The following is a 13,683-nucleotide window of genomic DNA, read 5'->3' as shown; positions in this document are numbered from 1 at the left end:
CAGAAAGTAAATGTGGAGTCAACTACCTTGAAAACCGCACGCAGAGAGCTAATTCGTTCAAGCTTGCCTAGACGGGCTGTCTCCCTGCAATATTAGACTTTCATCACGACTAGCGATGCAACATGCATCTATTTCTACATGTATGTATGTATCATTAAAATCTGGGATATGAACAAATGTTATGTTGTGTTGATGGTCTAGAAGACACCATAAAGGCAGAATGGTGCTTATTCAATCAGGCCTGCCTAGATGGGCTGCTTAGAAAAATGAATTGGGTAGGGAAATTGCTGCAACTTCTGCTCTTGTGTGACACGATAGACAAAAATATGACAACACATGGTCGTTACACCGACAGAAAACGGTGAAAACTGCCTAGATGAGTTGCTGTGGAATATGAAATGAGGAGTTTGTGCTTTCAAATATTGACAAAGTGGCAATTACAATTTATTCATGCATTTTGTTTTTTACAATATGTAATGGATGGTGTATCGTAAGTCTGGCAATATCATTAAGGGAAAATTGAGATGATTCATGCAGGCCCGACCGACCAGACGGGCGCCTGTGAAAAACAAAATGAAACTGGTGGCTCAACTGACAAATGCATGAAGTGACCATGAAAGAAAAAATTGAATTGCTGCTTTAAAGTGATGAAAAAAGAAAGTCTAGTGTTATCAGACTAGCCGACTAGCAATGTCCAGTGTATCTTTTGTATGTTTTATTCTTTAAACTATGGTAAAGTTACCATATATCGTTTCAAATGTAAGACATCAGGGAGGCATTCGGGATGACATTCATTCAGGCCTGCCTAGACGGGCTGCTGTGGTAAACAAAACGGTAAGGGTGTTTGCTACCTCTTTACTGCATTACAGAGACAAAGAGAAACACTACATAAACAGGAATGTAAGGTGAATAAGTGGTTGTTTTCTTTGACTTTGAAGGGCTGTTAGTCGGGTGTGGCATTCTCCTGGCCTGATGATGTCATCGTTCTGCAGGCTGCGACTTGAGAGCGCAGTTTGTCTTTTTTGCCGCACGCAAATTGTCCCTTATTTGACTTGTCAAAACGAAAGCTTACAGCAGCGGGTTTGTTTCTGTTTGGCGGAACTTCGTCTTTAGTGTAGTTGTGGAAGTTCCTCATCGTTTGTATGACGGCTGCTTTGTCTGCTCTATCTGGCTGTTTGCTTTCATTGCCTCCAAGATGATGATGAGCTTTGATTGAACGCCGCCATGTTTGTTGTTTGTTGAATGAACAACGTCATGGAATTCCGAACAATTCCAGGTTTATGCATGATTCTTTTTTTCAACTCACTATGCACTTTTATATGGAGCCCCACACATGACTTGGGGGGTGGCGGGGGGGCCTTAGGGGGGACTCGGATTAAATTGTGGTCACAGTATCGATACAGTTGTCCCTCACTATGTTGTTAACAATTTGCGGCTTCACTGCATTGCAGATTCTTTTCTTTTATACATACATACATTTTGGATTATTCTCTCAATCTCTGGATTTTACAGTGATCATTTTTCCACGTGGGCCTTTGCTGCAGGCAGAAACTGTCCCAAGTTTGGGATCATTTCACACTTGATAAAAGAATCTTAAGTGCATTGAGCCATATTGCAAAGTACAACCTGCTTAAGTCACACAGCCGCACGCCTGTGGTAAAGTAAACGTCATTAGCGAAGTTAATACATCCGACCACCGCTAGTTAGAACACATTGAAACAATAGACACGCCTTGTTGAACAAACAGTAACAAATTACAGTAAACACAAGCACTTTCTTAGACAGCCTGATGTTGACCTAAACTGACAGCGTCACTCTGCACACACAGAGTGATTGTTTAGCCAATTAACAGTCAGCCGAGTTTAAATTTTCAGTCGCTGACGTCCACGTCACTCAACTTTTAAAGGCACGTACACTTTCAGCGTCACATATAAGACATTTTAGAACGTGAGGATGGTGACCCCAAGTGGACAAAAATAATAACTGCACCTCACGTGCATATATTTTGGTACTATGTGCATGAAGATTTCATACATCCATCCATTATCTGTACCGCTTGTCCTCACAAGGGTCGCGGGCAGTGGGACAACCCGAATTGGTTGCCAGCCAATCGCAGGGCACACAGAGACAAACAAACATTCGCACTCACAATTACACCTAGGGGCTGTTTAGAGTGTCCAATTAACCTGCCATGCATGTTTTTGGAATGTGGGAGGAAACCGGAGTACCCGGAGAAAACCCACGTAGGCACAGGGAGAACATGCAAACTCCACACAAGGAGGCCGGAGCCGTGATTGAACCCACGACCTCTGCACTGTAAGGCGGACGTGCTAACCAGTCGAACACCGTGCCGCCATGAAGATTTCAAATACATAAAAATAATCAAAGAAATTTGTAGTCGCTACAGTCGAACATAACCCCAACTATAAATGATTATTGTGGCCACAATTTTTGTTTTTCTACGTCATGTTTGGGGTTCTGTACTTTGTTTGTCCAGTCTGAATTTGCATGCTGCCTCATTTGAGTTGGGAGGTTTGGGGGTCCACCTCAGGGTTTGGTGGCGGGGGGTCCTCCCTTTTCCCTTTGCCTTACCGTCCTCGTCTTTCCTGTCCTTCCATCTGCACAGTCTCACCTCCTCCCACCAGAGCACTGACACACTCCCTTCCATCTGTCTTTTCCTACCCAGAATTCCCTAACAACCCAACCAGGGGCGATGAGATCCCGCCGGAGCAGCACAGTGCAGGTGTGGCCATCGGGGTGGCGGTTGGGGGCGTGGCCCTGTTGGGGGCTGCCGCCATACTCCTCTTCGTGTTCCTGCGCCGTCGCCAGCGCACCTTCAAGGGCGACTACAGCACCAAGAAGCACGTGTTCGGCAACGGCTACAGCAAGGCGGGCGGCAGTGGGGGTCTCCCGGTACACCCCCCAATGCCCAAGAACCTGCAGTACCCGGACGACTCTGATGACGAGAAGAAACCAGCGCAGACAGGGGGCGAGCGCGACTTTGACGGAGAAGCCGAGGACCTGAAGAGGCCCTACTTCACGGTGGACGAGGGCGAGAGCCGCGACTACGATGAGCGGACTCTGGCCTTCCAATACGATCCCGAGCCTGAGATAGCTGACGACATGATCTCCCAAACCGACGGCTCTGTCATTTCCAAGAAAGAGTGGTACGTGTAGCGGGCGCCAGCCCCCACAGGAAGTCAAACGGCCCTGCTGTGGCGCACCCCCAACACCTTCACCTCCATCACCAACCCACACTGGTCAAACTGCACCCCCTCAGAATTCCCCGTCCCTTCCTCACTAACCCCACTCCCCTTGCCGGAACCCCAGGATCAATTCTCTTTAGCGCAGTTGTTTTCTGGAGCCCCATCAAGACACAAACTTCAACCCAGTGCCGAGAGCTGATATGGTTCTTTAGTGTCTTTGATATCTTGGATTATCATATTGTAAATGTCTTAACGTGAAGACCACTTGCTGGTGGAAAGGTTGGGAAAATGTGCGGAGAAATGTGGGGGTCTTGCGGTAGCACAACCCAACCCCACAGAAATTGAATCAAGGCAATTGGCTACTTTTTGGTTGCTGAAGATATTCACCTTTGACCTATTCACAATAGTTTAATTGTTGTTATGGGACTTCACACGTAAAATTTTAGAACTGAAAGAAGCTTTTTGGATACTATGTGAAACGTCTTTAAGACCAAGAAGAATCCAGTTGCTGCCATTCAACTATTGCAGAGAACCATGTCCTGAATGACTGAGAATCGACATAGATTTAATGGGTCTTCATGTTGTAAATGTCTAAACATGTAGACCACTCGCTGGTGGAGTTTTTTTTTCGCCGGGCAAGAAGTCCGACACTGGATACAGCGTTGCTTTTTCTTTTTTTTTTTCTCGGTATGTCCATCACCAGTCCACATTGGTCAAACTGGCACCCCATTCCCTTCCTCACTAAACCCACTCCCCTCGCCGGACACCAGTCTTCACTAGTTGAAGATCAGTTATATTTAACGTTGTTTTAGTCTGGAGCCCCCACAGGGATGCAAACATTTGACCCTTTTGGGAGTGGCGAGAGATGATTGTTTCATCAGTGTCTTTGATCTCTTGGATCATCATGTTGTAAATGTCTTATCGTGTAGACCACTCGCTGGTGGAGGGGTTTTTCGGGCACATTAGTGGAAAAAAAGTCTGACACTGGATTCATCGTGGCTTTTTCAATTTTGTTCTTTTTTTGTTCTTTTTTTTTATTTTACAATGTTGTATATCTTATGTGGTTTGTAATATTGCGATCAAAAAACAGCAGCTATTGTTTTGTTTTTTTGGGGGGGTCTACAGGAAGCGGAATGGAGCCCCCCTATCAATCCACCCCCTTGTCCAACGTGTCCTGATATTTACCAGAGCATTCAAGGGGGTGGGAAATATCATCAACGACACTCGAGAGCTCACTGCTATTGAGGTCGTGCGCTAAGCGTCTGTTTATCGTACAAGGACGGCAGCGGAAACTCCAACCTATAAAAGGGAATTCTAACATGACGGTGGCCATCTGGGAGCAAGATAGGTCGCCTGCTGCTTTCATGTTTCTTTGTTTTTAATGAGAGTGAATGCTTGTTCGTCACTGTTAAGTGCTTATAAAAATACAGAAAGTGTATTACGCCTTACGTTACAGTGGGGCAATTGATGATTTGATACCCTGCTGGAATTGTAAGATTGTTGACTTATAAGAAATTCAAGAATCCATGTGGTTATTTATTGATTATGGTAATAGACAGAATCCATCTGTCCATCCAATTTGTATATTGCTTTTCCTCATTTGAGCCCAGGGTAAACTGGAGCCTATCCCAGCTGGCCTTGGGCGAGACATGGGGCACACCCTGGATTGCCTGCCAGTCAATCCCAGAGAACAAAAAACCATTCACACCAATGGACAATTAAAGAGTCTTCAGTAAAGGTAACTTGCATGTTTTTGAAATGTGGGAGGAAGCCAGAATCTGCTTTTGGCTGTCAACCAGTCTAGGGTGTGCATCACCGTGATAACCTCCAGCTCCCATTTGACCCTCACGAGGACAAGCATTTTCAAAATGTATAGATGGAATAACTAATTGTTCAAATTTAGTACATACCTTTTCACTTTGCATGTGAAGCATGCCCTTGTCTGGGACATCTCTAGAGCAAAAAAATCTCCCCAAACCATCATTCGTGTGCTCATGCAAGCGCCACCGTACACGTAAAGCTAAAACCCGCAAGGAATTCTCCTTCAATAACAGTGTGTTATTTTGCAATATTTATTTTGCAAAATAACTCCATCAAAACCGAATACCTATTGCCTTATAACGCAAATGTTTTGACATAAAATGCATTACCATTGCATTATAATGCAATCTTAAACATTCTCGTGTTGTCCCTTGGCGAGCTCCATAGTCTGTTGACCGACGGTGGTTGTGTTGCCAGCTAAATGCTATGGCATTGGTTCACACTTAAACAGTTGTAAACAATTTCGTCCACTCACGATACTCCCACCATGTAAGTGGATGTGACGAGGAAATTAGCCAGTTTATGAGCTTTAAATATTTTTTATGAATTAGAGTTTTTTTATGTGGAGGGGGTGGGGGGGCGAACTGACGGAATGTGAGGACGGAAGCGCTTTAAAAGGATGAGGACGGACAGGGTCGGAGGACGACTATTTTTATGAATAAGGATGGAGGAACAATGACAGAAGGGACGGAAATGCCCATCTCCGTATCTGATGAAAACCCGTATAAGCATAGGGAGAACATGTAAACTTCACCAAGAGTCTCAGAGCCACAGTTCAACCTCAAACCTCAGCACCGTGAGACAGATGTGCTAACCGCTAGTCCACCATGTTGCACAGTAGACAGAATATCAGTCGAAAATATATGCAAGAAACAGAAGTTAATACTTGGCGGAGAAACCCTTGTTTCTCATAGTTGATCACCTGGTTTGCACAAAGCTCAGAAGAAATTTTGGCCCACTCCTTTTCTGAAACATTCAAAATCCTTTTCTATTAGCTTTAGGTCTGGAGACATCTTCCTGACCTTAAAATGTATTTTAGAGCCACCGCTGCGTAGCCCTGGCAGTATCTTTTGAGTCAAGACCTATCCACGAGCCATCGTCGGGGTTCTTGCTGAGGAGACGAGGTTTTTCATCTAAGATTTGACAGTACATGGCACCATTCATTACGAATGTACCTGAAAACATTAAGTTTCCACCTCCATGCTTGAGTGTGCAAATGTTGGCTGTTTTTTTCCTTCTCCAAACATAATCTCAAGGTATTGCCGAATAGCTCAATTTTGCTTTCATCGGACCACAGCACTTAGTCCTTAGCCTACTCTTAGTCATTCACCAGCAAACTTAAGGCACATGGAAAACCAATGTTTTTTTTTCCTGGTGATTGAGGCCCGAATAGCCTTCTTGATAGTTAACAAGTTCTTTCCGTGTACTTTTGAGGCGGCTCACCTCACGCCACCAGGCAAGATCTTGCATAACTCCAGATCGTGAGCAAGAGATGTCTTGTGCGCCTTCCCCTTTGCAAATCTCGTACAAAGCCTTTTGGGGATGGTTTTGTAACACATTCCAAGCGTGTGCAGGTCTACAAGTTTCACCATGACACCTTTTGACATCTCTTTTAGTCTTGAAATTGTTTCTAGAATAGCTGTCTTTCGCCGCAAGACCGATTGAGATCAGTACTAGCAATTGGTTGTTGGGCACCAGCCGATCTGGCTGAATTGCACATTGTAATCACTTTTATATTCGGGTGTTTTTAATGCATTTTGACTCTGTCTAGTATCATAATACATCAAATTTGAGACTGTTCTTACTTTCAAATTCAGCAGGAGATCAAGTCATTATTTCCTCCTCTGCGTGCATGTTTGTGCGCGTGTGAGAGTGTGTGTGTTTTTGTTCTCATTCGCAGTCAAAACTTGATAGGCACACAAGCAACGCTAGTGCGTTTTAATATGACATCTATATAAATATATAAATATAATAAATAAATAGGACAGGGGAAAAAGTATCTAGGTGGTGAATGTTTTACAGTATGTTTTTTTTCAGATGAGCATGTCAAAGTTCTTTAAGATGTAACAAAGCAGAGGGTGTCGAGACAGTTCTCTTTGGTGTCATTCCTTTTTTTTTGACATTCAAGTTAAATACCTTTGGACTCCATTTTTGCTTTGTTCGCATACTAAAAGAATGTTGTTGTTTTTTTCCCATGTCTTATCTCCTGGTGCATTCGGTGCCTATCACAGCCATGAAGATCACATCATGAAACTTTTTTAAGGTGCAAAAAAAAAAAAGTCTTAATGCCATGTGTAAGCACAACAACCCTGTCAAAGAGATTACAAACGATTAAAAAGCTGTCCAAGCACAAAGTGAACGTCCCGCCATGGACGCTGGTTGATGTCTTTTTTGTTGTTGTTGTTGTAGTTTTTTTACATTGTTGTTTTTTCTTTTCTTTTTTTTTTTACATTGTCCTCCCATTTTGTAAGAATATTGACTGTAACTTCATTCCATCCTACCTTTTTGTTGTAAATAGTGTACATAGGATTGAGAGTGTAGGTCCCAAGTGTGCGTGGGTGTGCGTGTGCGTGTTAGGGTGTAAACTCAATGGGACTGCAGCCCCAGAGACTTGACATCAATCCAATGTCCCCCTCCCCCCAATGCTTGTGTTTCTCAGTTTATCACTACTAGGGGGTGGTCAGTCGACACGTTCGCTTTTAATGTAAATGTTACGTTCCGGGATATCGATGGCGGTGGGAAAAAAAAAAGAGAGAACTTGTTTGTCTGCAGCCACGTGAATGTATATTCCTGAGGGTGTTACAACTATGGAAAAAAAAATCACTTGTTCAAAATTGTGATGACCCAGTGAAGTAACTTGTATTTGTTTTAAGCATTAAATGAGTTCAATAGTCAATCCAGTGTGTGTGTCTTAGCCATGAAGCGATGAAGGCAATTTATAATGGTTTGCCAAAAATCACAATTGGCTACATGCCGTGTTTTTTCAGGCAATGATTGGTTCGTATTGGGTACAGTAAAGGAACAAAATGCTATTTTTCTCTTTTGCGGGACAGGAGTCCAAATCTGCTATTTCTTTCTTTCGCGGAACAGGAGTCTATTTAATGGCATTTAAAAATAAATACATTATTGAAATCTATTATATTAAATAAAAACAAACACACATCACATAAACACATGAAATATTTTCGATGTAATGAAAATGCAACATGATTAGTTTGACTTTTTTTCAAGAAAGTGCAACATTGAAATGTTGTGTTTTCAGGATAATTCAATAATTTGAATTATTTTTGGGCAAGTGTTCGGTTCGGTCCACTTATTTGTGCGAGATTACGCACAGGCGCAATTGACTGTTGCATGCGGGAGAGGAGGGTATTCATGAACCTCGGAAACATCACAACTAGCAATACACAAATCCGACCACAACAATACAATACGATTTATTTATATAGAGCATTTCATAACATCTAGAGCTGTAACAAAGATAACCCAATTCGTTACAATATGCTGTTGCACATTCAAAGATTTCAATGCCTAAAAAGTGTAAATAATTTCATAAAGACTTTAAAGTTACTATATTTCATTATAATAAGAATTTTAATATATTAAGCAATAATTGTAACTATAATTGTATGCATTTTTTTCCTCACAAAAAGTGTATATATGTACTGTAATGACAACTTGTCTTTAACTTCCTGTCTGTTACTTCCGTCGACTGAAAATGACATCACAGTTGCTCACGGTTCAGATAACGACCAATCATGGCTCAGCTTCAGAAAACAGGTGATCTGTGATTTGTCACATTACCTGAGCCCTGAGCAACTGTTATGTCAACTGTGATTTTCAGTCAACAAATGTGACAAAATGGCCGCCCCCAGAGAAGGCTAAAAATGGGTGAATTAACTCTTATTCCATAAATGCAATATTTATCAGGATGCCTTGTTTCAACTAGTGGGCCTGCATAGAACATATTCTGGAAAAATATGTTTGGGTTAACTTCCCTTTAAATGAAATAGCTTGACCTTTTCTTCTTTTAAGAGAATCATCATTACTTTTTCTTCTTTTTAAGTGAAACATTATTTTTTCTCAAGAAATAGCATCACATTTTTGTCCTTTTTTATTAGTTCACCTCTAGATGGCACTAAATTCTACACATTAGGCCTTTAAGAAAATGCAACATCACTTTTTCTTCCTTTTGATAAAGTGTTTCATTATTTTTTTCTTTGTTTTAATAAAGATTCCTTTTTTTAAGAAAATGAAAAATCATTAAGTTTCCTTCTTTTTAGGAAAGTGCAACAATTGGTGTTTGCTCTTTTTAGGGACGTGTGACATCAATTATTATTATTTTTCACCATAGTTTTCGTCTTATCAGGAAAGTGCAACATCAATAATGTGTCTTCCTTTTAGGGATTGAGATTTTTGTAATGCAAAATGCCGGAAAACATTGCAGTAGGGTACAACGTGTTGTGGCGGGCAAACATGTTGCTGTGTATTGACGGGTGGAAAAACAACAATCACTCTTGAATGGGCAAGAAGACAAAAACCAAAAGCTTGTCTTTTCCTTGTCATAAATGTCAACAAGAAAAATGACCTCCATTGTCGTTCGTTGCGCGGCCTCGGCGAATTTAACTGCCCTTTTTGCTTGTGTCGCCACGCTATGATGTCACGCCATTTTCCAAGCTGACACGCATCGAAAGACACTTCCCAATCCATAAAGCGGACCACCCAGCAGATGTGATACAATAATACGCCAATGTACACCTGCAGTCTTTATGTGGCTGAGGGAGGCCAAACATTGAAGCATGCACCAAGTAATGCAGTGACCATCCAACATTCTTCACTGCTATAAAGTGTCTGCAGGGCTCTCTTTATGCAACCTCTATTTCCCAGCATGCAACCTAGCATCTCTCATACACACACACACACTCACACACACACACACACATAACATGATTTGAATCAACTATGACTGCCTTTGCAATGCAAACACAGTTGCCAGAGACCACACTGGAATAAAATAAATCTCCCGCACATTCCCAAAAGTCAAAAATCGTCATTCCCACACAGTATCAGAAAATCTGTGACCACATGAAAACGTGCCTGCAGACTGTTTGAGACCATCAGAAGCCTCACTCATGCATTGCAACACCTCAGTTTAGTGAATAGTGACAATGCGGCAATAACATTTTTTCATCGTCTTCTTTGTAGAAGCCTGCAAATGAAAGTTTGTCGTCTTTTTAGGGAAGTACAAGATTATCAGTTTGACTTATTTTTTAGTGCAACAATTGACATTAGATTGATTGACATTTATGCATTCACATTGTCGCTATCAAATGAAAAGCATGCATCTCCAACTTTATCAGATTTTGTTTATGCAGAAATATTTGTATGAAATGTGTCAATATTTACACAAATTATTGTTGAAGAAAATGAAATGAAATATGAAAAAATATCAGAGAAGTGTTTGTTTTCGTCACTGTCCTGTGGAAAACACTTATGTCCATTTTTCTTATTTTTACGTATATATATATATATATATATATATATATATATATATATATATATATATATATATATATATATATATATATATATTATACACGTGTGTGTATGTACATGTAGATATGTGTGTGTGTATATGTACAGTGGGCACGGAAAGTATTCAGACCACTTGAAATGTTTCACTTTTTGTGTCATTGAAGCCATTTGCCAAATCAAAAAGTTCATTTTAATTCTCATTCATGTACACTCAGCACCCCCACTTTCCAGAAAAAAAACCCAGAAATGTCGAAATTTTTGCAAATTTTTGTAATTTTATAAAATGAAAAACTTAAACATCATATAGTAGTATTCAGCCCCTTTGCAAAAAATCTTCATATTTAACCCACATGCTGCCCATTTCTTCTGATGTTCCGTGAGATGGTTCTGCATCCTTTATTGAAGTCCAGCTGTGTTTAATTAAACTAATTGGACTTGATTAGGAAAGGCACACACCTGTCTATATAAGATCTTACAGCTCACAGAGCAAATGAGAATGATGAGGTCAAAGCAACTGCCCAAGAAGGTCAGAGACATTAGAGACATATTGCAGCATCTTCAAAGACGTTTGTTTAGGTTTCATTTATATGAGATAATTTGTCAAATCATGGCCAATCCATTCCAATTAAAACATTAGCATGGAGGAAGGGCAGCCACGCAACGCTGCCACCAATCGATATGTGCCACACGTGTTACACAAAATAGAGCAAACAAAGCCAGGAGACAATTAGCTTAATGGGAATGAAATTGGAAAGCTAATTGGAAGTGAGGACATCGGCCAGAGAATGGAAACGTCATGAAAGAACTAAGTAATAAAGTAGGCCCGGTGGCAACTTTTGACTTCTTGGTGTCAAAGAGCAAAAAGGGTCATTGTTGAATAAAAAGCATTTGCTCCGCTCATCGATTGGCAAGCGCTTTCTATTTCTCGTCAAGTGAATTCATTCGCTTGTGCATCACGTGCTGTCCATGCTTATCGACCAAATGCCGACTCGCATTTCAGCGTGATATTCAACACAACTGGAATCAAACTCTTTTGGAATGAAGTTATTTATTAATTGGATAAAGTTAATTCTGTCTCTAATTTGTAATTGAAATTGTTAGTTCTTTTAGAAGACAGTCCTTCGCCTTTTTTCGGAGTCTCTCCCACAGAGTCAGAACCAGCGATGTTGATATTATTTATCGCACGCGGTTTGTTGAACAGTGTTATTGGTGCAATTGTTCAGTCGTCACAAAACAGACATCAATCTCATAAGATTACAAGGACAACATGAGAGTGGTTCCCAAACTTTTTAGAATGAGTTCCAACTAAAAAAAAAAAATTGCATTTTTAATTCAACAATCTTGTTTGTTTGGGAACAAACAGGACTTTTAAAGAGTAAATGCAAATGTGTTTTACAAAAAAGTCAAAAACAACACAACTCTGCTTGAACAATTTAAAAAAAAATGTTGAAGCCACAATGACATTCCACACAGTTTGAAAATGTATTTCAGTGATTATCTCGTGACCACACTTCACAAATCACTGGTAATCGCTTTAGTACAGTAGGGGTTGCCGTGGCAACAAGTTGCTATTCTACTAATTACAAGATAGTCTCATCCTCTTGAAAGTTATTCCCAGTCATACAATTACCAATTGTTACTTTTATCCTGTGGATTCTAAATACAAAAATGGTCTAAGTGAATGATGGTTAATAAGTGAGTAAGCCGTCTCTATTGATTTGTTCATGCCAGTACACTTGACAATGATTAGCTATTGTAGCCAAGTTTGACACCCAATCACTGTTTATTTAAGCGAGCCAAGGAGACCGATAAAAGTCGCATTGGGGGCTAATGGAAGAAATTCTAATCAATGCCATTCACGAGAGAAGTGTAAAGAAAACTCATTAGCTCTTGGCGCTGCGTAACGATGCCCCGGCACAACTTATAAGCACCGTAGAACCAGAGTAAGAAAAGGCCCAAAACAATCATTGGATCATTTTGTGCTTTTTTTCTACGCTGCATTTAATTCTCCATATATATTATTTGTGTGGCCACTGACTATTTTCATAGAAATATTTGCAAGCCTACAAAAAATCTGGAGAGGGAATCAAGATGACAGCGCATCCTAAAAGTCACAGCTGGGTATCGTCAATCCGTCTGTACTTCTGGACGACCAACATGGTCTCAGTCTGTCCCTCGTGGGCGACAGCCAATCGGCGTTGAGAACATAATTTTCACGTCACACGCAGGCAAATAAAGAAAAAATATCAAATCAAAACAACAGACACACGCGCACAGTGTGGTGATTGGTGAAATAAAAACAAAATGGGGCACATGTCATTGCATCTGTGGTACCAAAATATATACAACACTGTTTTATTTTTTATTTGCTTGGCTGGAGTGCGGCACCACCTAACCGGGCGGGTCTGAAATATAGACGGAACCCATTGACGGACTAAAGCATAGATGAATGCCCACCCCTGATAAAAATGAACCTAAGTCGTCATCGACCTCTGCTATGAAAGGACCCTTTGGAGCAAATGGACGGTTTACCACTTGGCTCGTCATTAAAGTGCTGATGGCAACATGCAATTACAGCGCAGAATCAATAAAAGTCTTGACAACCTCCTTTATTAATTGCATAGATGCTTTAATAAGCACGTGCTGGTATTCCTTACATTGATTTTTTTTTAGATCTGCCCATGCGGGGGTGTCATCATTGAACAGTCTGGAGAATTTGTTGGAGCATATTCTCACTGTCCAATTAAATAGCTTAAACCAAAAGAAATTAATCAATCAGAATACGCTCATTTATAAGAACATTTTCATGCAAATAATGCTTGCGCTATATGGAAGCGTGGAACTATATATATATATATATATATATATATATATATATATATATATATATATATATATATGTATATATATGGCTCAGTTTCAGAAAACAGGTGAGCTGTGATTGGTTGTTACCTGAGCCCAGAGCAACTGTGATATCAGTTTCAGTCGGAAAACGTAACAAAATGGCCGCCCCCAGTGATGACTAAAAACAGGTGGATTAATTCTTATTCCACAAACGCAATATCTGTCAGAATGCCTTGTTTCAGTGGGCTTGCATGGAGCATATTCTTAAAAAATAATG

At 40.6% G+C, this 13,683-nt stretch overlaps 1 protein-coding gene across 5 annotated transcripts in view; it reads left to right on the top strand.

The window, feature by feature from the left end:
* Window positions 1-13,683, top strand: part of nectin1b (nectin cell adhesion molecule 1b) — a 214,408-nt gene that overhangs the window by 112,409 nt on the left and 88,316 nt on the right. The window contains exon 7 of one of the 5 annotated variants that reach the window (XM_086035134.1): window positions 2,687-7,923. The exons of the other annotated variants lie outside the window; for them this stretch is intronic. Within the exon in view, the coding sequence (XP_085891260.1) occupies window positions 2,687-3,177 (491 nt within the window). The 3' untranslated portion in view covers window positions 3,178-7,923. Of the gene's footprint in view, window positions 1-2,686; window positions 7,924-13,683 lie in introns of those variants that run through there. 5 annotated transcript variants of the gene reach the window in all.

Source organism: Filicampus tigris, chromosome 7 (assembly GCF_054856515.1).
Source record: "Filicampus tigris isolate MCC_2025a chromosome 7, RoL_Ftig_1.0, whole genome shotgun sequence".
Taxonomy (NCBI): Eukaryota; Metazoa; Chordata; class Actinopteri; order Syngnathiformes; family Syngnathidae; genus Filicampus; species Filicampus tigris.
This window is presented reverse-complemented; position numbering and strand designations above follow the sequence as displayed.